Source organism: Amblyomma americanum, chromosome 11, assembly GCF_052857255.1.
Source record: "Amblyomma americanum isolate KBUSLIRL-KWMA chromosome 11, ASM5285725v1, whole genome shotgun sequence".
NCBI classification, from domain to species: domain Eukaryota; kingdom Metazoa; phylum Arthropoda; class Arachnida; order Ixodida; family Ixodidae; genus Amblyomma; species Amblyomma americanum.
In genome coordinates, this window is record NC_135507.1 from 84,073,585 (window position 1) to 84,101,194 (window position 27,610).

The 27,610-nt window shown below is 46.6% G+C and overlaps 2 protein-coding genes across 6 annotated transcripts in view; one reads left to right on the top strand and one right to left on the bottom strand.

Moving 5' to 3' along the window:
- The window catches only part of RhoGAP93B (MyTH4 and RhoGAP_KIAA1688 domain-containing protein RhoGAP93B), a 39,863-nt gene extending 22,097 nt beyond the window's left edge, over window positions 1–17,766 (bottom strand). For 2 of the 5 annotated variants that reach the window (XM_077644106.1, XM_077644110.1), the window contains exons 1-7: window positions 17,633–17,766; window positions 13,322–13,423; window positions 11,547–11,685; window positions 9,610–9,690; window positions 6,342–6,416; window positions 5,105–5,357; window positions 2,090–2,217 (exon numbers count right to left, since the gene is read on the bottom strand). In XM_077644106.1, coding sequence (XP_077500232.1) covers window positions 2,090–2,217; window positions 5,105–5,357; window positions 6,342–6,416; window positions 9,610–9,690; window positions 11,547–11,685; window positions 13,322–13,423; window positions 17,633–17,646 — 792 coding nt within the window. In that variant the 5' untranslated portion in view covers window positions 17,647–17,766. The remainder of the gene's footprint in view (window positions 1–2,089; window positions 2,218–5,104; window positions 5,358–6,341; window positions 6,417–9,609; window positions 9,691–11,546; window positions 11,686–13,321; window positions 13,424–17,632) is intronic. The other 3 variants (XM_077644107.1, XM_077644109.1, XM_077644108.1) reach the window with 3 other exon arrangements.
- A 34-nt stretch (window positions 17,767–17,800) lies between these two features.
- Window positions 17,801–26,555, top strand: LOC144111025 (glucose-induced degradation protein 8 homolog). The gene is made up of 4 exons (XM_077644113.1): window positions 17,801–18,107; window positions 20,209–20,438; window positions 24,014–24,199; window positions 26,022–26,555. Exons 1-4 carry the CDS (start codon window positions 18,074–18,076, stop codon window positions 26,295–26,297), a joined length of 726 nt encoding a protein of 241 aa, XP_077500239.1. The 5' UTR covers window positions 17,801–18,073; the 3' UTR covers window positions 26,298–26,555.
- Window positions 26,556–27,610: the final 1,055 nt, after the last annotated feature.

Below are 27,610 nucleotides of genomic sequence, written 5' to 3' on the forward strand. Positions count from 1 at the left end.
AGCTCCGAAATGGTAACCAGCATGTTACTAATGTACTGAAAAAAGTAAAGCGTTACCGCCAACACTGGGTGCAGTGCACACAATTGTTTATGCAATGAACTCGCACCTCTCTCTCTCAGAGCATGCATCACCTAGAAGTGGTTTCTTTGTTAAGTTTCACAAGCAGGAAAATAATTTTCAAAATAAGGATCCCGTCAGGACAATCAAAGACAGATTTTCCCGCCTTGAATAACATTATTTTGTTATTAATTTCAAAGGCCATGGGCGCCTTTGAAAAAATAAACATGATCGACAGTGCACCACCTCTGCCTGATGAAATCGGCTTCAAGCACACACAGAATGCATAAAATGGAATACACTTGTGCAAAAAAAGGGAGGAAAAAAAGAGACGTAATGGCAGGACAGAGCGCAAACCACGTCAAAAATTTTTTTTAAGGCTGAAAGTGCTTTTTGTTCGAAAAGTAGCACAGGCATCACGAAAATGCCTCTTTCCTTACCAGCCTGTAGTACAGTTGCGCTGTCCTTAAAGGTGCACTAAAGAGGAATCTGAACTCGTCTTTTTACCGCGGGAACTCGATCTAGACGTTCCCGAGCATTCTTAGAAACTTCGAGTTATTGTCCTGTACGGCCGATTTCCCTAATTTAAATCGGATTAAACGTCCCAGCTCCCGCCTTTTTTGAACTCAATGCTGAAGGTAGGAGGAGTCCACCAACGCGTGGAATGCCTTTCAGCCAGTCCCGTGGCGGCTTCTCTTTTGCTTTTATTTTGTTTTTTAGGTTTCTGTGAATAAATAGTTTCAGTCGCAGACAACATAGCCGCAAATCAGGCCCACGAAAATAAAGATACGCTTGGACTCTTTGATTTACGTATCACCCCGCAGATGGCAAAGCAGCAAGTCGCCACGGGACTGGCTGAAAGGCACTCCACTCCTACTTTCAGCGCCTAGTTTAAAAAAAAGGCAGGAGCCGGGACTTTAATCTCATTTAAATTAAGGAAATCGGCCGCACAGGACAACAATTCGTAGTTTCCAAGAATGCTCGGAACGTCTAGATCGAGTTCCCGCGGTAAAAAGATGAGTTCAGATTCCTTTTTAGTGCACCTTTAACAAAGATAGCAGCTATGACAGTGGCAAGGATAATCTACAGAGGTCCAGTGGTGACGCACTGTCAGCAACCTGCCCCAAAAAGAAAAAAGATACAGCGGACATGGTCATCGTTCTGGGGGATGTGCACCTGCCCGAGGACGTCAGAAGAATGCAGCAAAAGGACTGAAGCTCAGTTATGAACCAACCACCAGAAGACAACCACTACTGGAACTACTAAAGGAAGTGGCTACGGGAGCTAGGGACTACTATAACTGCGGACACTGTCCAGGAGAGAAAGCCTCTCATATTGAAGACAGCTAAGGCGATACAGTGCTGCGGAGCTACTGTACTACAGGATAGGGGCTTTGTCGTGATGCCTGTACCACTTTTCTAACAAAAGCCCTCTCAGCATCATTAAACAAGAGTTTTAAAGTGCTTTGCGCTCTGTCCTGTCGTTATATCTCTTTTCTTGCCCCCATTTTTGCACAAGTGTACTCCTTGAATGCAAAATGAACGTTACACAGACTGTTAAGCAGCCAAGCCAACACGCCGGTTCTTGCTTGACTTATGCAGCTGGCAATGCTGGGTTGCTTTCTGCATCAGCACATTTACTCCATAAAGCAGGGTGCTGCATCAAAGCTGGCAGAAATGTAGAAAGATGACCTACTGTGTGGACACATTCAGCAATGTATGTAGGAAGATGCTTTCCCCGAAAGAGAAAAGAACTGGAACACTGCTTATTTTCTCACCAAATAGCAAAGGGTAATGATATGCATACGAAGATCACAGTGCTTCTGCCACGTCTAGTCTTTCACCCCACTCCTTTTGTGTCAAAGCGACTCTAGACTATTTTTAAGCACGTGGTGTTCTCCAATGCACATCAAAATCTCTGTACATGCATGTTCTTGCATTTCACCAAGCCAGCAGCCCTGGACTAGTTAGTTAAAAGTGTCACAGCCACACTGCCACTGCAGTGGGATAAGTTATAATCAGACATATCATACCTGCGACTTCTCCAGCAAGCTTCCACCATCTGGTCGCGAGTGCCCAACACGCCGCAGGGAAGCGTGCTGCGTGGTTCCCTGGTGGCCCACGGGGGAACCAGACGTCCAGCTGCCATTGTCGCTCTCTGCTGGGAACCAAAGAGCAATAGCCTTGCTTCGGTTTCCCCACCCTACACTAAGAAGGCAACTGACGACATGTGCTAGTTGTGGTACGAATAGTGCCACAACGGCTTTAAGATTGCAGCAGCAAGGATGACTGCAGCATTCTGATGCAAACAAGACACAACATTATTAATCTTGTGATGTATGCCACTCTCTGCGCAGCTGTAGTGCCAGCCCTAATGTGAACAGCGAGTGGGCAGGCCGCACTAGAAACAAACTGCCTTGTAGGGCTCCTTTATTGAGCCAGTAAGGCACTGTTACGATATAATGTTGCATACAAGTCAGCTCTGAATATAAATCACCGCCCCAATAACAGCCCTCACGGAACAAAAAAAAAAGTTTATTCCCACCACCGCCAAAGCAGGAAGATGCATGTCTACTCAGAGCAACGGATGTGTAATGGAGCAATGGTCAGGCCAACAGTCATCGTCACACTGTTACATGGTGGCCAGCCGAAGAATGAGACGAGATGACTGACGGCAATGAGATGATTTAATGGCCGCTGGACTAGCGCGAGCGCTCCGTCGTGTGCCACTGCCAGCTTCGTCTTCTTCATCACAATATGGAGATCAAAAGTGATCAAACAGCGCAGCATACAGTCGAACCCCGCTACAACGAAATTCACGGGGTGTACGAAAAATTTCGCTGAAGCGGAAATTTCGTTCTGGCGATATCAGCCCAAAAACACTGTCACGTTGGACAGCATGGTCCCAAAACATCATCAGGATCGTTGACAGCGTGCTATGTGAGATGCCGAAGTCCGCTGCAACATCTCCCTTTTTCCTGCCGCTGAATGCCACACTGATAATTCGTGCCTTCTCTTTAAGAGAAAGGAACTTCCACTTCCTAGACAAAGTCGTCATGCTCGTGTCGGTCTCAGATCACAAGCACGAGTGAAAAATACTAGGGCAAACGAGCTGCTGCTGTTGCCAGGCTGCTGTGTCCTTTGGCGACGGATTGGTTGTGGCCCTGGCTTGGAAGAAAACGGGAGCTTGCACCCGCGCCTTGTCGCGAGGCAGCCAACCCGGCTGTCATCACCACCAAACAATGCCGGTCTTCACGTGCGTTTGAATGATTGGATCAATTGGTTCCAGCGAAAGTTTAGTGAAACAAAGCAGCGTGGACCTACGGAAGTACACAGATGGGCGGCGATATGCTTGTTTTATTGTAAGATGATTTTTAAACCCAGCTTCGCATAGCAAAAATTTTGTTGAAGCGGAAACGCGCCCAAAAAATGGTTCGTTGTGATGAGAAATTTGTTCCATTACTTTCTATGGTGAGCTGACGGGGAATTGGAAATATTTTGTTGCAGCGACGTTCGTTGTAGCAGGGTTCGACTGTACCTTCTTGCCTCCCGCACCTGCGTGCACTGCAGCAGACGACCCTGCAAACCGAACTGCCAATGGTCCTGTAGTTCCAGACTTGGTGTGAGGAACCTCCAAAGGTTACCAGAAACTGCTCTTGTGCTATCTACTGCTCGCCCAGGAAAGCGGCCACAAACACGAGAGAGCCGGGTAGATGATGCACTGTTCAAATTTTCATTGGCAGAACTCATCTACATGCAAATTAGAGATTATCTTTTTTATGCATAAAGCTCCATGCATATTGACAGGGATACACGTCAGCGCTGAACACATACTACCCGCGGCTCAACTCACACCACATTAGGTTCCCCATGAATATGTTGACTTCAACCCCTAATTTCGGATAGGCAAAAAAAAAATTGACGGTGGTTTAGCTCTGGTTAAACCTGGAGTGACACGATAGCTACAGCTGGCCGAGTGGAACTTGTACATGACGAACCACGTGATCAGCCACGGCGCCGCACCGCCGGTAGCTGCTCCGCACCGCGTGACCAACCACATGACAGCGTGGTGGCACAGCCACAGGGTTGCAGTGCCACCACAGGGTTGCGTGCCGCCATGCTGAAGGCTCAAAATGCTACCGTAATGTAGCTATCGCTACAAGAGAAACGTCCACTTATATGTGACAATATATGGTAAATAATAGGCCTCATGACACCAATCTTGCTTACTCTGCACAGACAAGCTTACTTTGAGAGATTTCAAGCTGAATTGTACAATTTCTGTGCGTGTAATGTGTACATTGAACATACTCACGTAATGAACCCACTTTTTTTCCAGAAATGTTGACATCAGTTATGGGGGAGGGTTCATTATGCGGGAAAAAAACTTTCAAGAGATTTTTTTGGAAGCGTCGAAATTTCATATCATATGTCCGTCCGTCCTTCCGTGATCGACAAACGCAAGCAATCAGATGCGTTCGTGCCACTGGTGTTTAGCATCATTCATTTTGACGCAATCCAACAATTCTGTGGTAGCTGACCGCACCCGCCAATCGCAGTGAGATAACGCGAGCATATTGAACACTGGGCCTGAAAGTCAGGTATGTTTTTTTTTTTATAGAGCGCCTTGGCGGTCTGCCGCACTGCCAAGGTCTGCACTGTGGACAACAGGAAAACTGAGGAACCCGCTACAAAAGGTAAAGGCTAAAAAAAAAAAGTTAACTATGGACGACAGAAGTGTGTGTGAAGGGGGGGGGCTCATTACGCGAGTATATACGGTATTTCCCTATATTACATTCTTAACTTGCATCCAATGCCTGAAGAGCCCTTGTGAGCTGACCATTCTGTCTGCCATGCAGACAGCATAGAATAGCCCTCGTTTTGAGACACGTCACTGCCAGTTGCTGCGCAGAAAAGCCAGCACCAAAGGGCAGTTAGGCGGACTGGTTGGTGTGTGGTTTTGATCACGGCAGAGCAGTGCGTTTCTGAACTTCTGCACTTAAAAACCAGCACAACAGCGACCTTAAGCATGCACCACCACACCTCACCTGAGAAGCGGCTGACGTCGTGGGCATCTGCCTCGTCCTGAGAGGAGGAGGGCGAGGAAGGGGCGCTCATGGCCTCGTCATCGGCAAAGTCTTCCTCATCATCGTTGTCGTGGCCCCAGTCCCCAGCAGCCGAGGAGGCCGAAGAGGACGAGCCGTCTTCGAACAGGTCCAGCCGGTAGCCCAGCAGCTTGGCCTGCTCCAGGATGTAGTGATGCAGTGGCAGCTGGGCCCCACACCGCAACGACGCCTCCCGCTGTAGGCAAAGGGTCAGTTGGGAGAGCAGCACTCACTGATGATGGTCAGTCTCACCACTGGGTTCCTGGACTAAGGACTCCACCCGAACAAACTGTTCAATAAAGTATCTTCACTCCACTCATTAGCCCAATTCTTTCTGCCTCTCGCTCTACTCAGCACTGTCTTATAATCTAAGAGAACTAACACAACCTAGAGCCATGTAGAACCACACTTCTCAGGTCATACGCTCATTTTAATGAGCCCTTACCATGCAATCTTTTGCGGGGTACAACATGCCGTTTGTGGTGCGCCACAATCAGAATCCTGCGGTATTGAATGAATAACGTCAGCACTGCTAACAATATTTTGTATGAGAGAGCATCACAGCTAGCAATGCCAAAAAAAAAACAACGCAAAAATGACGCAACACGATGTTGCAACACAATGCAACAATTGATGCAACACGATTCAACTTTGAAGCCACTGGCTATGCTCCAATGGCAGTGCACTTGCATCTTACAGCATACCGGCAACACGGATCTGGGAAGAGGGAGAGCAAGCTCTGACAAAGAGGTGGCCTTGGACCTTTCTCAATCGACCCCCACTGACATTTGGGGCGATTTTTTTTTCAAGTGTTCGCATTAGAATCTTCACATTGGGTATTTTGGTTGGCAGGCGGAAAGAGGGAAGTCGGAAAGGGAAGACAAAGAGATGGTGGGAGGCGAGAGGGCAGGTCACACCGTGTTTGCTGGAGTGGACTGGAAGACTAAAGTGGGGGTTCAGTGGTGAATAACGGACTGGACCATGCCACTTGCTCGCACGGTCTGTCAGCAGCAGCAGCAGCGTCTACACTTTTTCTTTTCTCTTTATGTTGCTTTCGCTCTTCAGGGCCACCAGAGTGCAGGGCTATGGATTAGTAATTTCAACTATGCACCCAAATTGCCTCCATCAAAACGTGTCCACTAAACTTCCAACTCCATGCTCCGACCAGGCGTTGTCCTACCTTGCGGTGTTGCCGTGGGGACGGGGCCGGGCTGGTTTGGGTGGAGACGGTGCATGTTGTGGGTTCTTCCCGCACCTGCAACATTCACCGAGGAAGAACCATCAGCCCCACAAGGTGGGAGATAAGGGAGGCAGGAACCTGGGAGACGCCAGTGTTAGCCATGCTGTCACAGATGCTTTTGTTTGATTACAGCTACACACGGCAGAAGCGAAGAAGCTAGCAAAACAACCAACTTTCCTCAATGATGGAACAATGTCGCTAGCGCTAACTAAAACACAACCAAATTATGTCCCTCGATAACCGCAAAATAAGCGCTGTATGCAGCACAGTGCAAACAACAGAAACAGGCCAGTTAATAATGTGTCTTGCTTTCATTACTTGCCCTATAAGACAACTAATGTGTACAGTCTCCCTGGCTGCCACCAGTAAGTGGCTGTCATCCACTCAAGCTTGAGGCCATGGGCCAGGACTACCCAGGAGCAGTGGCCTGCCTTGAACACTCTGGTGCACTTGCGAAATGAGGACACACTTTTTTTTTTTTCAAATCACAGCACAGAGTTGTCCCAGGCTGACTAGCTGTGACTTTTTCTTTTTTTTTTAAATAGACATCATTTTCATCAAGTCCCCTCCCATGTCTCTCCAATTAACCTTGTCTTTAGCCAGCTGCATCCATTATATCCCCCCAAACTTCTTAATCTCATCCGTCCACCTAACTTTCTGTCGCCCTCTACTACACTTGCCTTCTCCTGGAATCTACTCCGTTACACTTAAGGACCAGCGGTTATCTTGCCTTCGCATTGCATGCCCTGCCCAAGGCCATTTCTTCCTCTTGATTTCGACTAGGATGTCATTTACACGCGTTTGTTCCCTCACCCACTCTGCCCGCTTCCGGTCTCTTAACTTTACACCTGTAATTTTTCTTTCCATGGCTCGCTGCGCTGTCCTTAACTTAAGCTGAACCCTTTTCGTAAACCTCCACGTTTTTGCCCATAGGTGACTACTGGTAAGATACAGCTGTTGTACACTTTTCTCTTGAGGGAAATTGGTAAACAGACAGACTAACATAAATGCTGGCCCAAAGCAACTATCTGTGTGCACGTACAGGGCTGTCCACACGTAATGTAACACTGGAACATGTGATGAAGTTTAAATCACAGCTCCGTAAAGTATCACATGAGGCTGATGTCCACATTACTATGCAAGCGCAGCAATCTTAGGAGCCATGCCAGCTGCCTGCACAGCCTGCACTTGACCATTAGTTTGCGGGTATCCAATGTATGGCGCATTTGTGTTCACTCTACAAGTGGATGATGACCTTCTACAAACAAAGTCACATAAGTGCACTGCTCAAAACTGCATTACTGCCGAGGTGAATTATTTTACCGCATTGGTAATATTAACGGGCACCTGCTCCTGTAAATTGCACCGCTCAGAGAATTCAGGGTTTATCTCAATGTGTTGCTGTAAACACTTAATAAGCAACAATCAAACTGGCCTTATCAAGTAGACTGGACAACAGACAGGAAAAGAGCCAACCATACTTACATATTTAACCTCCGCTGCTATAGGTGACCTATGGAAATGACACCAAACGAATAAAATAGCAGTCTCTCTCCACCTCAGTTGCAAAGTGGAATTTCCGATGCCGATGGAGTTATTCATCCGACCACGGAACAAACAGAGTGATTTTCATTTTTCACTTCAGGATGTCTCACACATAATAACTGCCCGGAACAGTTCTAGGTGAACTAATTGGTTTTGTTATGCAACTCAATTTTGGATTCTGGCTGAGTCAAATTTTCTTGTCATGCTTCTCTGAGGCCACAATTCATCCACAAGTTAGCGGGTGCCAAAGGTACTTTGAATTCCGTTGGGACAGCAAGCCATTGAAATAAGATTTCTGTGTTGCCCATCCTTGGTCTTGAGGTCATATAGAGAATTCGGTGAATCAACTGAACTGCCAGAAAACGTGCCACAAGACCTCGCAGCCTGCTAACTCAAAACAAGGCAGGCATGACACTTCATGCAAAATTTAAGCAGAATGAGAAAAGAAGGGTGAGAAGCAAAAAAAAAAAAAAGCAGTACTGCAGTATACACAACTACATTTTCTGAGCAAAGAAGCAGCTTCTTGCATGTATGTGATGGGGGGATGCCTCAATGGGTGCTGCCTTCGTGGTTCACAGTCACCCGGGAATAATGCAGTCCACCACCACTGACACCATTGCAGTGCACATAATCCACGTCACATGTTGCCAGTTACCAACAGAATACTTTCATCTTACTCCATCCTAGCAATTCCCGCATACAATACCTTAGTTTTTGCACCCGAGTCTGGAGACAAGGATGAAGAAAAGAAACTCTGGATCACAAAGAAAGCACTTGAACATGTTTTTTTGACACCAAAACTACAGATTGCCATTTCTCAAGATGGTTACCCATCATTTAGGTCCAACTAAACTGGCTTGTCTAGTGTGCTGTCCACAAGTTCCCAGATGCTGCGATCTTCAGAACACTGTACACTGGTAATGGATCATGCCCTCAGACTAATTGGACTTCACTGCCCATAGAGATGGTAAATACTGATTATTAATGCGTAAGCATTGTATGGCTATGTTTGTGGTTTCACGAGCTTGTCATCACAATAACGTCCGAATGAATTGAGTTATTAGAAAAAAAAATGGTTGCATTACATAGCATGAAAAAATCCCGAAGGGAAATCATGAGGTGCATGTGGAGTAATTAGTTAATCGATTAGAGCCAAAAATGTAAAAAAGTGGGCGGGGCTGGAGCAAAAGTGGTGCCAAATTTAAAACACCGGAAGTGGGCGGAGTAAAGCGTGGCGCCAAATTTGAAAAACCGGAAGTGTGGACAGAGCAAAGTGTGGCACCAAGTTTGAAAACTCAAAATGAGCAATGATGGAACTTGATTAATTTAGGCAAAGAGGGGCGAGGAGGCGTCAATGCTTACGCATTCCTCCAATGCAGGTGCCGCAGTGATCTCATAATTCATTTATTATGCCTTCTGATTAGATTAGCAACGTCACATATGGTGCTGATGCACCGTGGCAAAGCATGAAAGCAATACATTTGTGGCAACATCACGGTGAACTCCTGAAAGCAAGACTGAGAGCAGGTGTGAACATAACACCAGAAGGCATGGCATCCACTGAGATAACCCCCCCCTGTGACTGGCAAGGGCTACCATGCGGGAAAGAGAGAACAGAACAGGGGTGAAAGAGGAAACAGAGGAGAACCAAGGAGTCACTTACTCTGGTCTGTGTTCCCACGGACTCTTTCCTAACCGGTGCCCTCAAGACCTGCTCTTCGAGCTCTGTGCTCTCTTTCAACGTCTGAAACACCCACCGCAACCCCCCCCAGCGCACGGCGTTCAACAACAAGAGGCAAGCCAGGGCAGCTGGGGTACCCCTCGTTCCCCACTCTTCCCATCAGAGGCCGGACAGCAACAACGTTAACTTGCTTGCGCATGCAAACTTCATCCGTGGTGACCAGAGGAGGCACAGTGCTGCTGACACAAGGTGTTCAACACTCCCGAAAAATTATGCTTAAATGGGCTGCACTGGATGGAGCGGTAGCAGCCATTGAGACAAAGTTCGATGCACCATTCACAAACATATATGTTGATAAGGCTGGATGATATTGATGTTGCTGCCTGATACACTTCAGCGTCAACTAGAATATAAAAAGACATAAAGCTGAGGGTTACTATGGTTTTAAAAACTAAACTACATCAGCCTACGCATGGCTTAGCAGTTTCCTTTCAATACTGTCACAACTGGCACTGCACATCAAAAAGTTTGAATCACAAGACTTCCCGAGAGCAAATGGGAATATCCAATGTATAGATTGAGTCCCGTGAGGCAGCTGCACGTTTTTTCTGCAGACGAAGATATGGTATTTATCAAAGGAAAAGTACTCTGCAGTCAGCCTGATTATTGCATGTCTCTGTGTGGCTTTGACAGCTCACAAAAAGCATACAGTGCTTGACACTGAAACACAAGAAAATAAATAGTCCTGGTCCGTTTTCTTTCTCGAGTGCAGTACTATCTTTTCTTCCTGGCTTAGGAGCAATAGGTCTCAGTTGGGGAGCATCCAATCAGCCAGCCAGGGCAGCCCTTTGCCACCAGACATACTTTCGGATTCACAAACATGTGCTGTCAGTTGATGCACTGGCCTCTTGGGTAACCAAAAACACTGCAAACAAATAAACAATGGCAACTTTCCCATTCCCGAGACCCCAACTAGGGCCTGCACACAAAACAAAGCATGCAGGGCAGAGCAGGTAACAACAGTGCACAAAAGGCAGAAAAAAATTTTTTGAAAAAAAAATAAATTAAAAATAAAACAATGCACGGAAAAGAACCAGGCAGAAGGGTGCAGTGGACACCGAACTGTCTCAACTAGAGGTGGCAGCCTGTCAATGGGGTTGGCGTGCTGCGTAGCTCGCAGCTGCAGCCGCCACAGTTCCCTGCAACCCGGCCAAATGACCAAAGAGAGAGCCACTTTGCGCCGTCGGCACTACCCAGACACCAAGCATGGTGTGGCACCATGCACAGCATGTACACCACCTAAGGCACACAAGGAAGAAGAAGGAAGCTCTACCGGGGCACGCAGAACTAATGGAACACAGACCATGTGCACACAGACCGCGGCAGTCAAGTTTTTCGAACATGCCGCTTGCTACAATCCCACCGTGACCTATGCACTCTCACATGTTTGCACAGCCCTCAATCCCCCCTGCTCCTTGCCATATTTTTAAGGCTGGAGTAAGTGAAGTGGCCGTGTACAACCATAAGCACAACTCATAAAAAAACCCAGTGCATAATACAATGTGCTGTGCACTGTCTCCTTTATTGACAAGAGATATGTTGCTAGCAGAGAACAACACTCCAACACTGAAAGCCTACAAGAAATTAACGCTGAACCCACACAGTTTGCTATTAGAAACGGGCATTGCTGTTGGTCTCACTTCTAATTGCTACCACTCAAGACCATGCTGAAATAACGGCTCAGCCCGTCAACCTGCCCATCCACACAACTAGAGAAAATGAATGCTGGAATAACGTTTAGAATGGCAACATTACTTGTTCCAAACACTCTCCATCCCGTGTGAGCTAAACAGATACAAGGAGCTCGCAGCACCAAAAGATGCCCCGCCAGAGGATTGAGGCAGACAACAAGCACCCACCTGCAGCTTGGCGAGCGGGATGATGTCGCAGTTCTTGGGCCTGTGCCAAACGGTCAGCTGGCTGCTGGCATTGTAGTAGTAGAAGCGCGACGTGTTCTGGTCAAACAGCTCCCACCACTGGTTGTCATCCGTCAGCTTGCTGCATGGCCAAGAGCACACCACGCTCGACCCATGAGGTTCCTTTGTCTTACAGATCCAATATGCAGGCTACTTGTGTGAATCCGAACAAATGACCTTGCAACCAACTCAAACATATTTCAAAATTTCACTTGGCGTTCCAGCACATTTCAAAGGCTGGTGCTTTCACATGATCCGACAGTTTTCCACTCCCTTACCACCCCCCTACATGTACCCAAGAATTGTTTTAGAATGTCTACCTCCACATCTTTGTAACAGCATGTTTGGTGCAACAATGCAGTTACCAAGCTTTTATATCACACCCATGCAGGCAAACCAGACCACATCAGTGAGAGCACTTTCCTAAAAATAAAATGTGCGCCGGAACATACGTGAAAGATAGTGAGCATGGTGTGGAAACTATGTACTTGAGTTTCTGGCAACTAGTAACAATGTGCGAAAATTCCAGTTCTTTCAATGTCTTTGGTGTCATGCTTCCAACTACTGACTGGTGACATTGTCAGCCACAGCCAGCTGTTATATTATTCAATACAAGCCAGTTCTTTCCACTTCACAGCCTCATTTACAGATATGCGCTTGCAAGAATAACACAAAACATTATTGTTCGCATCAAATTTTTGTGCATTTTCCAAGAATTTTACAATGTGTTTCTTTCGTCATGACACAAGGCATGCTTCTTTATGTGTGATGGACAAGCCTACATACAGAAAGTGTAATGAACAAGTCTATTATTACGTTCAGGTTTTAATAAACAAATATGGCTTGAAGTATTAACACAGGTTGATTTGAGTATTCAAACTGCACTTAATCCAAACAAAATTACCTGGCACAAAGAAATTATAATTAACCCCGGCTGACTGTAACTGGTTCCTAACTATGCACTTCGATGAGGGGAACAGTTAAGGCAGAGGATAGACCAAAGCACTGCCTTTTGTCTCATCTGCTCTCCAGTAGTTACACCTCTTCCCTGCTGTCAAAAAAATAGGAGATTTATTATCTTTTTTTTTTCATTTTAAGCCTTAAACACAGCGTGCATTTGAAGTGAGATGTCCACCACATATTGAACAGCATAGCCTATTTTTACATCACCACTGCCCCATGCCAATTTCTTAGTGACGTCAATGTTGCCTCTCCTGCCTCATATCTGTGGACACTGCAGTGAAAGCATGAGCTAAATGCATCAGGCAAATAACCAAACAAGTAAAGACATTCATTGTAAATACAGTGCTGCTGAAATCTACAGAATAAAAGCATAAACTAAAGACAACAGTGACAAGTAGCATGCTTCATGTTGTCGCCTTCAACTTCTGCGCATTTTAGCAGCACTCAATACATTCAAATAAATAAGGTTCGGTGGCACGGTATTTCAAATCAACAACCCCCAACTAAGCCGCATTCTTAGCCTGCAAGTAAATACAACCACACAAAGCTTAACTTACTAAAGCTTAGGACAACTAAAACTCAGCTTAAACCAACTCATCCGGGGCTCATGCCACAAAGCTATCGACACAGTCATCACAGATGCATATGGTGGGTGTTAAAAAAAAAAATAATGCCCCAGTCCGCACTGCCATGTATAGCATCACAGTGACCACAAGCTTCCCCGCCCGTGCCCACCACTCTGCCCGACCACTTACATCTTGACTCCTATGGGTGGATCCCAGACGCATTCGCCCGTTGTCAGGTTGGCGTACATGTGTTCCTTGGTGCGCGGCTCGATTATCTCCACCCATTCCACCCTGCACGCAAGTGACAGGATGAATAAGTTAATGCTCCCCCCTTCAAATCATGCAAACAGGGAGCAGCAAACACAGAAACGTTTCCCGGCACTACATGACTCCGTACAGAACTGCATGGCAGCAAGTAACATATGGTTAAAAAGAATTGCTCCCCGTCTAAAACAGAAACCCACTTGAGTGGACAGCACAAACGTGAATAACAAGTCATCACAGAGAGGTTCTGTAAAATGACATATCCGTTAAACTTAGTGGTTTTAGAATCCTGTCCCATACGTATGGGTAAACTATGCCCGTGAAAGAAGGCCCATACACAAACAGTTACCAAATGCAGATGCAAGCAGCCACACTTGAGAACTTAATGGTTGCAAGCAAAGAGAGCAGGCCTTTTTAACCGCGTAAGGCACATTTGTTTTGCTGAAAGCTGCAAATGCATGAAAATGCTTTGTTCTGCACAGTCCTGACGTGTGATACTCAGGACCAAATAGCTCAGTACAGGTGGAAGCTGGAAACTTTGCAAAGTGTACCACCACCAGCGTGCAGGGAGCCTTTTGACACTTTTCTACTTGTCATGAAACCATGGGAGGCTTCATATGCTGCTTGCAGATACCATGTAGCGGCACCATGTCAAATGGAGAGCACAACCTCCCATTTGTGCAAAATCAGGCCACATTAGAGCGCGCATAATGAAAACGGAACCTCAGCCACAAAGGAAACAGTCTGCTGCATGCGTTTAAGAAACTACCCCTCTTAGTAACATCCGATCCCCTCTTTTTACCTTTCTGGCAATGGCATTCAGTGCCAATTTCAGTAAAATCTATTTGCATTAGCTAAATGCAAAAATATCACAGTACAGCTACAACAAACAGCACAGTTTAATTAAAGAAACAAGAATGTAGAGATCACTCGAAAGATGTCTGGGCAATAGAAACTACGCATGCAGAATGAAGTTACATTACTTATTGAGCCATGTAAAGAGAAGGAACGTATTACAGATTGCCAAACATGCACAATATGACAACAAGCAGCCACCCTGCATCTCAGAGTCTCCAAAATTGGAATGAAAAAAAATCGGCATTTATCCCAACCAAGAAGTATTTAACAGTTAATTAGACATTGTGTTGCAAACAGCAGGTGGAATAAAGGTGACTGAAAATTAGTTCTATAAAGAGCTTAAATTTTTATCTACAGTTAGCATATCAAACACCAACAGCAAGTTAGCAACAAAGGGGGAATTCACTTTCACATCTAATTTATTCAACATCGCGGTCATTGCTTACGTGACTTTGAATGATTTTTGTTGTTTTACGCCCCTGAGTTTCTTTCAGATGATAAACCTAACGCAAACGGTCACTTCACTGTCAGCATGCATCTTCTGTTAAACTTATGCTTTAGGAAATGATCCAAGAGTTAGTAAAGAACGCTAGTCGATGGTATGTTATTATGACCATATTATTCACAGCTTCAAAAAGAAACACAGCTAAGATATGCTCAACAGCATCGTAACATAGTGTAAAAATGCTCAACAAGGAAAGGCATGAGAGAAAGGGTGCCTGCCTAGAATGCGTAGCACATATCTGCCACAAAAACAAAACAAATCATGAAAGCTCCCATGGGTTGATCTGCTGCATGTTCTCCCATATTATGCTGCGTAAGATTAAAAGGCTTTCACGCATTGCCTTTTCTGCGTTACAAGTACCCCTCAAGTCATCACATGCCCTCCTCTTGCAATCAGTACTGGACTAGTGCCAGGTACGCCGTAAGCCGCTAGATGACATTGACTCACAGCTTGCAAGCACAACAGCATGCTCTTCACACGAGTAGATCCAAGTTTTGGATATCCTAGTGGCATAACAAATGTACTGAACTATTTGTGACCAAAAGAGTTTTCCAAACCTCGCTTTGTCCTCACAATGAGCAGCACATCATCAAGAAAAAAAAGAAAAGGTTTCATTTCTCTCGACCTTGGTACAGGCAGCCCAATTCGCACCCGCAGACACAACGAATGCGCATTTCAATGCTTCCTGGTTCTTGTGCAGAACCATGCTATGCATTATGCATTCAGACCAACCACACCTCTGTGTCACTTCTGTCCTGGAGGCAACCAGTAATCTCAAGCGTGGACACTATGAAGCAATGAAAATCTGCGGTTGATCAGTCTGAATGAAGCGTGCAATGAATCAGCAGCTCCTGTAGATGCAACATCACCATCTTTGTTTGTCACTATGACACTAGACATAATGAACAAAGAAAAGGGCACAGCACATGACACCCCGAAAGAGAGAAATAGAGGATCCAGTATTTAGAGCTTTTGTTGCACATGTCACTATTTTCGACTTTTCGGGCAAGCGATAAAAATTGTTAAAACATGGTCACGTGCTATGAGGATTCACAGATGAAATGGCCCACCCTGCATAAATAAAGAAGCCTAATAAAAATAAAACAGAAGTAGCCCTGAAACTCTGAACACGCGGCATTAGATGTGGCGTCTTTCTGGCGTTTTTCAAATGTGCAATGAGCTCAGATCTGAACAGAAGCATTACAAGCTGGACAACCAACACTCGTCTGACAAGACTGCACAAGCCGCTACAAGCGCCTCTCTGTTTTGCACTGGATGAAGGTTTTCTGTGCCCGAATGTGGTAGCATACAGTTGAAAATGATATCACGCTGTTTTCTCATGCCTCTTCCTTATATTACCCCTTGGTATCATGTCAAGTTCCGCTGTAGCAGAATGTTCGCTGAGCTATAATTAGTCTGAGTATTTAATGGTGTGGGATTAACTACATGCTGTAACTTCAAAGGTGAAAGCTTCATGAAACATGAACACAAACTACAGTCACATGTAACGAGGTGCTTTTATGTCTACTCTTCCTCGTGGTTCTGGAATGTAAGTTCTAAGACCTGAACCACGCCATGGTCTCACATGACAGGGAGCAATACGCAAGTACCAAAGATGATTGTGATGTTTCACACTTGGCAGCACCGCTGGGAAAAAATGTGGGTCAGCACTGCACAAGGTTACCTCGATCAACATTTTAATGTTCCACGGGAGAAAAAACCGGTGCTTGCGAACTGCACGTCATTACATAAACGGTGCATATGTCATCCAAATGGCCTTTAGGCTCAGTGAATAGTTGTACAACCTCTAGAAGACCAGCCACATTTGCACACTCTCAGACTGCTTTACTAAGTAGTAGTAGTAGTAGTAGTTTATTAAAGTAATAATGAAAAGGAAGGATAATATTTTTGCTAGCCCCGGCATCTGCCATCGATACTGAAGCGCCTGAAAACAGTTCAGGAAAGGCACCGCAAGAATGTGCTGGCAAAAGCTTTGTCACTAGAAACGAAAGCGTTTTCTCCGGAACGCGCAGTCAATCTTCACGATAGGCATGTGGCGAAACAAATTGCCTAGAGCACACCGGAAGAATTCTGCGTTCACATGAGACTAAATGGAAAGAAACCGCACTCATCTGGCCGAGGTTCGAGCCAAAGCGTAGTATTCCTCACAATCACGACTGCAGCTAATGCGAGGTCTGCATGAGACGGACGCAAAGGAGCGTCCCCCGAAGTCGTTTGACGTTCCGAAAGGAACGACACCGAAGGAAAGCCACGCGACGATCCGGGCGTCTGACTGAAGCACGCTTTTCCATCCCAGCGCGGCGACAGCTTACGGGACAAGCTGGTTGTCAGCGCACATCTCCTTACAAGCGCAATGAGTGAGCCACGCTCCGAACATAAAGTAAACAACAAACGCAACGCGGCAAGCTGAAACGTGAACGAGCCCCCCGTGCCGGGTCGCATATTGGCACGCTAGGCTCGGTGGACGTCTTCCGACGTGATCGAAGCGAACCAAGCGCAAGGACGCCCCAACGGGACAGTTTCTCACGCTCACCACCGGTTTGGTTCGCGGCACCGCGCCCAGCTGGCACGGGGTCCCGTTCGGGTCCGTCGAAACGGGACCACGGCGGACGCCGCCGCCCAAAGCACCCGCTAGCGTCGTGAACACGACGCGGGCGACCGGCTTCGACTTTCTCTCGGCCCCTACAAGACGCCGCGTTTTCCTCTGGGAGAGCAAAGTGATGGTCAGAGATCTGCATCTATTCCGCTCTTTCCACGATTGCCGAGCAAAGCGCCGATCAAACGCCCTACGAACCCTGAGGACGGCGCGCAAACGGTGCGCTGAACGCGCGGGTGCAAAGGCGCGGGCTTACTTTTCGCTGGCCATGGCGAAATAGAGACCACGGCAGCTCGACGAGCGTTAAACTTTGACGAAATTGTCTGCAGCCATGCAGGCGCTCCACGCCGAAACCGCCATCTTGCTCTCGCTAGAGGAGTGCGGAATTGTGGGACAGGTGCTGCGCTGTTTGTGTGCTTTTCTTGCGAGCGCATTTTGTGTGTTACACATTGGTCGCGCAGTCTGTGCAGTGAACTTGTGCTTGCGAGTGGGGTTGTGCTGCAGCTTGGCGCCTGGACGTATACTACTGCTATGGTGTCTGTGAATGTGGCCGAGTGTTGTGCGAGTTATCGACTCCTTACTGAGTAGCTTCGAGCGGCTGAAGCTTACAGTTCCGAGAACGGCCAATCGACGGTCGAACCACTAGTTCACACGGCGTCAAGCAGCTGAGCCAGCTGAGTTGTAACAGGCTGTAACAATGAGTCAAAGCACAGCGCCTCTTAGCAAATCGAGTGAGTTTCTGTAATTATGAATCGATCATATGATGCCTGCCGCGTTTTATTATTCGCAGATAGTGCACATCACTTTGGCCGCGATGAGCAAACAGTCCTAAAGTTGTCCGAAATTAATGTGCCCGTAGGAAATTTCGCTGCGCACAAACACTTTCTGGGTTTCATTCGGGCGTGTTCAAGCGCCTGTCGGGTTTGCTGGCTTCCCGTGCCAGCGGCGAGCGAAACTTTTGATTTGAGCTCGTATTTCTTGACTGCTCAGGCTATCGCTGGGACGCCAACTTTGGGACGCTGCCGTATTTGCAAAAACGGGAACGAAACAATCGGCTAGTGCGTTATACGTCATCACTTGTAGCGACTTTGGTACACTATAGAAGAATAAGAAAGGGGTGGTTTACGCCTTCATACATTTTTGATTTGTTTGACATTGCCCCGTGCGAGATTTACCCGTCCTTGCCCGGCTGCTCAAAATTATAAGCTCGATATCGTAAAAGCGCTGTAAAACACTGCGAGGTAACTACAAGGCACAGAGTGGAGTGTTAACTGTTCGAGAAATTTTGTCTGTTGCCTGCAGCAGCTTTTTTTGTTTGTTTTAATTTTACGCTTGAGCTAGAGCGTTCAGTGCAGACATTACTGAGGACCCAGCCCGTCACTTTCAGATGTTTAGTCTGCCCATATCCAGCTGAAATAATTGTTACCGTCACAAAAATAGTTTGGTTCTCCGATTGAATCAGAAGTAGTAAAATCTACTTTGAAAAAGTCTGAATATGTGTGATTGGATGGTCGTTCTCACACCAACCAAGGTGTCACAGCTAGAAGAGCAGAAGACACCAAAAAGACTGACACTTACTCTCTGCCCATATTAACTGCACCCACTCACAGGTGGACATGGCATCATATTACCTCTCATGGCAGTCACAAGAGCACCTAGAGCCCACAGGTCTTTTATGTTTTTTTCTCACCTGGAAATATTCTGTTGGCTGGCAGGATAGTTATTACCGCCTTTTAGTGATGATGCACTACACCAATAACGACACTCTTTACCCTGTGGAGACTCTTGTGCGGCTCTCGTCGTAAAATTAAATCTCTGCCGGAATCAAAAAGAAAATTTCGGTATGTAATAGAATACAAATATCACAAATGTCAAACATTGAATTGGGCACCAAGTATTTCTGACTTGTGAAAATTGGAGATGGCAAAGCTCAGAAAGCATGAATTTATAAGCGTGATTGATATCTTGCAAGTCACATTAGAGTTTACAAGTGGAGGCACTGTTGGCAGCAAAAGTTAATGAAATGTGTTCTTGGAAAACGATTTTGGAGTGCTCCCTCTTGATAGAGCACCTGTAATTGTTATCGGTGTAAAAGAGCATACATGTCCTCTCATACCTTCAGACATTTCAGGCGACTGGCTTATGTGTCGGACTGGGCTGAAATAAATTTGCAGTGTTGTAGCACCGCTAGGTGCATTTTCTAATTTCGGACATGCATACATACATCCCTGAAGCGGCGAGTTGGGCGTGTTGGTACATGTTTTTCTGGAAAAGCAGCGCTGAACAGACGAGGACAGAGACGAGGCGACAAGGACGGGCGCTGAATACAAATGAAGCCCTGAAGCCTGCTCTGTGGTAGGTGGCCCACCAGGTTGGGGACAACCTGCCAGGTGTGTACACCTGGTCGGCCTTCATCTAGGTGAAGGGTACACCTGGGTGAAGGTCTTCAAGGTCGAATGCCTTCAGGGTAAAGGCCTTTAGGTCAAATGCTTTCCAGGCAAAGGTCTTTTCGTAGAAGGCCTTAGGTCAAATTCCTTTAGCACGTAAGAACCTTGAATGCCCACCTTAACTAGTGCTGCTGCACAATATACCACACTTAGCCATGCTAAACTGTCTGCTAATTTTTTTTTCATGCATTCACGTCCCATTAACTTTCATTGCTGATAGTACATGAAAGCACATTCAGTTCATCTTAGGTTGGAGAGCAAACGAGTCACTATGTGTTGTTTACCTAGTTTGTTCATCTTTCTCAGGTCATGATGTGCAACTGGAAGACCACTGCTATTTTGTCACTACACTAATAATGTTTATGCATGGGGCATGTGCACACAGGGTCGAGCGACAAGACAAGCACAGAGGAGCCAAGCCGTGCAGAGTGGCTGGAGAGGCTGGACAAGGTGCACCTGCACCGTGGCGATCTCAACCGTCTCATCATGGACTACCTGGTCACTGAGGGCTTCAAGGAGGCCGCCGACAAGTTCCGGCTTGAAGCTGGCGTCGTTCCACCTGTGCCGCTTGACACACTCGACGAGCGCATCCGGATCCGCGACTGCCTACAGGATGCAAGTATCACATTATGCTTGCATGATGCACTGCAAGCTGACATGTCTGCCTTCTGGTTTAAGGCTGGACAAAAGCCCTAGGAGCATGGCATATGTACATTTACAACACTGCTAGCCTCCACTTAAGAGCCGTAGTAGGGTGTGAGATATGTCTCTGAACATCAAAATAGTACGAAGTTAACTAGTAAAAAATGGCAAGGTTTCAATCTCGTTAAACTGAGTAGACGTGCAAAAGCATGTGTTCAGCCTGATTGGCTCTTGGTCTTGCTTTGCTGGGTCGTCACCACGTCTGGCAAAGATATTAGACCCAGGTTAAGCTCTGATCTAGTTTAAGCCGATCTGATTTGTTCGCACCGGAGGTGGAAGTTGATGAAGACGACGATGTGCAGTGCACAGCGTGAGAGCGTGTTTCAGTTCAACATGAGGCGTGATCGCCTGAGGCGATAGCACAGTGCTCTTGTGCAGTGGCCGGTGAAGCTGATCTGTTCGCACCGCCGCGGATCCAGATCCCAGTCATGGCAATATTTATTTATTTATTTATTTATAGCGTTGAATCAGCATTGGCTTCAGCGTTGAATCGGCTTTTGCGGCTTTGGTCGTGAAGTACGAAGTAGAGCTTTTGCTCTAAACACAACATTTGAAAAGGATATATTAAACATGAAATATCGAACACGTGAATGGAAGTACTATGTACCCAAAGACTTTAAACGATATGAACAGACTTCACACAATAAGTGCAGTCAACGCCTGAAATTTATCCACGTCATCCACAACTCGCATACTGTCAAGGCCGTTCCACTAGACTGCCGAGCATGGAAAGAATGAGTATTTAAAAATATTGTTTTTTGTTTGAAAAGGCAGCAGTGTAAAAGGATTTTTGCATCTCGTGGTGTAACCAGAACATGTGACATATTTATTTATTTATTTATTTAAAATACCTGCAGCATCCGATCAGATTATTGCATGGGGGGAGAACATAATGTTTTCATGAGGCTGACATTAGGAAAAAAGGAAAAATATATATAATGGCACAAAAAAATTCTTCTAGTAAGCGAACTCATCGATAGCAACAAAAATGGCAACCGCGCAACCCATTACACATCCAACAGCAAAGCCCGAAACAGCACTTCAGTTTGGCATTTAACAATTTTTTGGGGCAGTTGATTCCTTTGGTTGTTGGTGTATGGAAAAAGTGAGCTGTGAAAGATATTAGTCTGACAGTTAAAGGCCTACTTGACTGAAAATTTACGACTAATTCGAAAAGCAAGAATTACATGTGGCGATATGATACGCCGTTGGTAGTGCGAATCGCCATTACTCAATCTGCTCCCAAAAAGTAGTTCACACTTAGTGAAAATTATAGCCAGAGGGTTCGAACACTGAGCATCTCACAGCTCCGACTGTGATTTTCGATGCTACCACATTGTTTTATACCAGTGTTTGTTCTCGTCCAAACGTTCGCACTAATGACATATGGTTTCACAGATGCAATACTTCCACAGCATTCACTGCTATGCATGGAACGGAGTACAGTGTATACTACTCCCCATGGAGTGTGCTCATTGCCATATAGTTTGACTTGGCATATAAAGTAGCTTGGCACTAAGTGCTGCAAAAAATATCCAGGGCCCACGGTGTGTTCGCTCCTGCTTGTAAACCGTCTTATGTCATCCAAACGAACGGGCACTGTTATCGGAAGCAGCACTGATAGGAAGCACTGCCCAAGATACACGGCTAAGATTTAAGGGGAAAGATAGCCACGTCGAGGCCATTGTTTATGGGTCAAGCAGTCATTGACGGAACACACTTGGAGCGCTTGTATCATAATGCAGTTGCCATCTCTTCAGGGGCATTATGTTTTTCCAGTGCCTTACGCCTTCCTATATGGGCTTCCGTAACAATAATAGTAATGCTAGTAGTAGTAGTAGTAATTGTGATTATGGGCAAAGGAAAGATGCAGTAACCATCTCATTGGAGGTGGAGGGTGGGGCCATGCCACAAGACAGGGGATCTCAATCTTTTCAGCCTCGAGGAATGCCAATGGTTCCTTTGACAAGGTGCAGAGGAACCCCACATGTTTATGTAGACCCCATGAGTGCATGGAGACATGCAGTCCCTCAGAAAATTGGACAGATTCAATAATGATGACTCTCTGCTAGTAGAGTAAAAGAGTTTGCTCTGAGCAATCGCATTATGATGGGGCAAAAGGAAATGGAAAGAGGTCGAGACATGCATGGACTTAGGTGCTCTGGGAACCCAAAAAAGCTTTCCAAGGAACCCACTTTGAGACTTTTGCCATAAGGGAAGGGGGGATGTAGGAGGGAGTGGAAAAGGAAGAGAAAGGGGTTCCAGATTAATTTCGGCCACATACATCACATGAGCATCTTTTACATTTTACCGTCATTAAAATACTGTACAGCTGCCATAGCCGGGATTGTATCCCTTCCGCTGGCACTCATGTTTGCTAGCCTGACACACAGTGCGGCACGGAACAGATTTTGGTTCTTGTTTTGTGGCGACTGCTGTGCTGATCCTTGTGCCCACTTCTTTGCACTGTGCTAATGGCTGTAAGCTATCTCAGTCACACTCCCTTTGTCACATTGTGCAATCACTGCTCATTCATCACAGACTTTGTGTTGTGGAGGAGCTCTATGAGTGAAATCAACATTGCACATTGGTAATATACTTTGAAGTGCTCTCAGCCATACATTGGGAGATTTAGATGTTAAACAAACTTCGTAGTTATTAGAATAATGGTTAGTCGAACTTGATTTGATGAATAAAAAGATCAGCCAATTGGTAATCTTCATCTTTGTCACGTGGCATGCAGCAAAAGTTGGTGGTTCTGTATTCACCAATTAACTGAGAAAGGGACATCTATTTTACTCCTTAAACTCCTAGCGAGCCTTCTGAAGGAATGCCCTAAATGTGGACTCACTTCCGTTCACATAAGCATGCATTTTATGCAGTGCTTATGTTGCCCCTAACCCATTGTGTCCTCTGTAGTCCTTTGGCAGCTTTTTGAAGGGGCGATACAGGAGAACCCTCTCTTGAGGAAATTACACATGTAATTCCACCTAAACAGTGGGAGCTCTGTAATCGAAGTGCGGAGAGTTTTTTTTCAGTAAAGCCACTCACATGCCACTTAGTCTGTATGGGGAGTTGGGGAGCGAAAGGGCATGAAAATGGGGAACAGCCAGGGATATTGTGGGGATGGCTTATTTTGAATGAGCAGTTTTTTTTTTTTTTGGAGCCAATTCCAGGATGAAAGTGCACTGCAAAAGCAGTACCAGTGGCAAAAATGCTGGCGGTGTCCATGTGAAGCCTCTGTGAGTGAAGCATCCACCCTTGGTGGGAGGGCTAGGTGTCCCCCAGGAGCACCACCCTCAACCCACCTCCATACACGCAGTAAAAGCGTTCATTAGAGAGCAGCATCAGAGTAATCATGAAGGTAGATCTAACTACACTTTTCTGTCCATCTTTTTCAAAAATAAGTTGTCTCGGCCAGCAGTGACTTGCGCTCTTTTCTGCCACTTTAGCGGTGAAATGAGGGCCTGCTTCTCCGGCTTGTGCAGGGCCGTGTGCTGGAGGCGGTGGCCCTGCTCAACGGGCTGCGGCCTGAGCTGCTGGACAACGACCGGTGCCTGCTGTTCCACCTGCGGCAGCAGCACCTCATTGAGCTCATCCGCGAGAGCCGCACTGAGGAGGCACTCGCCTACGCCCAGGACCACCTCTGCGAGTGCGGCGAGGATGACCCCCAGGTGCAGATTCAGTTCCAGTCATCGGGCTAGGCATTATAATTGGAGTTAGACCATTGGTGATGCTGCGTTGTTTCCCAGATTACCTGGATTTTCCCATGGCAGGTCGATCAGAATGTGGCGAAAACAGCTAAAAGCCTAAAACCACACCAGAAGCCTCTCTGATCAAACCAAGTAAAGCACGCACTTGAATGCAAATTTTAAAGTAAGCAGAATTACTTAAAATATTTAGCGTTGGAAGCTCAATGAACACATCTATGTATGTATTTGTGCAACTCTTCCAAAGCCAAGAGAACAAAAAGAGAATTCTTGTGGACATTACCGGTGAAGCGAGATGTCGACTCCTGCCACAAATGTCTATTTCATCAAGCAGAATAAAGCATTTAAGTTCGCTGCGCACTCAACATAGTTCCAAAGAACAGAGAGATTGCATTTGCCTTATTCAAAGTAACTAAGTGTCCAGTAATGTTCCACAATCTCCGGAGCGGGCTCATAGAAAACAGGAAGCACGTAACAAGGTTCGTCATGTGAAAAAGCTGCTTGCATCATGCGTCGCGTCGTCCTACTTCTTCCATTAAGCAAACAGGTATGCTGTATCGGCACAGAAGTTGAGACTGTATGTACATGATTAGTTTCCCTGTACACAAGGCAGCTACAGCACAGCTATGGAGGGCAACTACGTTGACTTATTCAGTGAAATCGATGAAGTACTACTATGTGCTAGGAGCAGTGGAGGAAGCCAATGGAGCACTCTGCCTGGTGATTCCATCTAGCGAACAGGTTGAAACTAGAAAGTTACTCTCTGGGCACCAACAAAAATGTTTCTAGCCACAAGGGATGTGCATGCTTTGAAATATTTGCGTATGCGAGTTGGTTTCGGAGGTGGCATAGCTTGGCACAGTGCACACGTGCTGCGTTTTTGCCTACACCCCGCCTCGCTGCTGACCGCAGCATCCTGTTTACTTAGAAACATGACGCTTGTCTATAGACACCAGGGCCAGCTTGCACTACACAAATAAGACAGTCTAGTTCCCACTGTAATCTTATTCGCGGTCAAAACCCTCTCTTAGCTTTGAAAAAAGGAATGGGGCATAACTGGTTCACCTTGTCAGTGAATGCCTCAAGTGCGCTAGAAACGCAGACTAAAAGCTTGGCAACAACTCAAGCATTTAGTTGGCATTCTAGGAGAGGTATCCACCCGCAGAGTGAAGCAGTTATGCACCTTTCCTTTTCTCAAAGCCAAGAGAGGGTTTAGGCAGACTAGACTGGGAACTAGACCGTTCTATTGCAAGCTGGCCCAGATTTTAATTGTATGTTTTGTTCTTTGTAATAATGTGCAAGACATTACTGTTCATAGGTCACCACGTGGTATTTGGTTAGGGCTGTTGAATAATTTATAATTCAGTTTCAACTGCTGAGCGATCGCTTTGACATCAAAGGTCAGTATAGGTCACGTGAGGCATGAAAAAAACTGCAATGTGTAATAGCTCTTTCTTCAGTCGTGATAGCTCTTGAGGCAGGCTGGCTCTAGCGTTGTAGTGAATCAAAACAGTGATTTTATGCTTCACATGACTTTTACTGACCTTTGACCTGACAGTCGTCGCCGAGCTGTTGAAAACGAAATTGAAAGACTAAATTCGATTGTAAATTTATAATGGTCATAGGTGAGTACCACATGGCAATCCATATGTACTACTATCTCATGCCTCTTGACTTTTAAAGAACAAAACACTGCATCAAAAATTTGCTGTCTTTACTCCTTCAATAAGGCACAACATCAACATAATTGTGGTTTCTGCATGCCCCACACATGCATTGCAAACAGGTGATGTCCGAGCTGGAGCGAACGCTGGCTCTGCTGGCCTTCGAGGAGCCCCAGTCAAGCCCCTTTGGGGACCTGCTGCACCCATCGCAGCGGCAGAAGGTGGCCAGCGAGGTCAACGCGGCCCTCCTGGAGGAACAGAACCCACGGCCGCAGCTGTCGGTGATGCTGCGCCTGCTGCTGTGGGCGCAGGAACAGCTGGAGCAGGTGCCGCCAGGGGTGTCCCGGACACGATTCCCCAAGGTCACCCAGCTGTCCGACCCATTCCCCCAGCAGTAGGGAGGAGGTGGAGCGCGGCCTCCTTAATAGGGGCAGCTTTTCCCTCCTCGTGGTTGGCGGTTGCTGTGTGACCAAAGACAGTGCACATGAGAAAAAAGAGCCACACTTCTCGTTTTGCGTCAGCCTAGCACGTGTGTGCAGAAACGCTGGCCGGCTGGCCTCGGGACGCACCAGTGCACCACTCCCTGTGGTGGCGGTTGAAGGAGTCGGCAGACACCACTCTTTCGGAAGCAGAATAAAAAGAAAACAAAAATGGTTTTCCTGCATGAATGATGTGCATGTGTGACAACCTTGTGGCCTCATTTTTTACAGTGCGGCCTAGTGCCAAATTTGGCCAAACTGTGAAAAACCCCGGACTAGAGCATTCATACTACTGCTGGACCCTTTGCTAAGCGACATTTTTTTTTTTCGGGGGGTGGGGGGGGGTCAACTTACAATCGAAACCAAAGCATCGCAGCATAAACAAAAGCGAGGCAAACGAGTTATCAGGCATGCTACGGCGTGGTCGCATTTTTGCTGCGCAGCTTTGTCTCATATGTCCTTTTGGTGCTGGCCTTGAGCAGCTGCTATGTCAACGCACAAAACCGGCATCCCTTCCGCGCGCGCGGCGGCCAATGGTGGTTGTTGACAAGCAGCAAACCGGCGCCAGCCCACCCTCCACATGTGGCCGCAGGTTATGGCTGCTGTTAAGAGGCAGCGGTCCGATAGCGCGTTCACGTTCTACTCTTGATAGGCGTCGTCCAAGTTTTTTTTTCTTTTTTCTTTCAACTGCACACGCTGTGCTCAAGGGAGCGTCGACAGTTGATGGAAGGGCCACGGTTCCAATCGCAGTGGGAGCGACGGCACCGCCACTTGGAACAACAGCGGCGCCGGGGAGTGTCGATAGCCGACGCCGCTGTCACGTAGTTTCGCATTGGCTTTGATGCATTTGACTACCGCCGGCCGCGTTTCACAAGGTTTTAGTGCACTGCTTCATCAGTCATCGTTAGATATCCTGGTCCGGTAAGCGACCGGCGCTCGTTCACGGTCACGTTCAAGATGGCTGTCATTCTTTACGCCGAAGAAACGAACTGCGCGCCGGGCCGCAAGTTCGCAACGGGTGATACAGTTGTGGCAGCTGCAGCGAGTCAAAATTTTCAGCTGTTCCACGCCATGTCGTGATGTGGCTGTTAGCGAAGTGCGGGATTTCGCTGCACGACAATGTTAGAACGACGTGCTGTGGGACCGCAGCAGCAATCGCGAGGGCAGCGCTAGTGTGGATGAGTAGTCCAGTGAATAATACATTTTCGTTTTGGAATGTGCCCACGGGCACG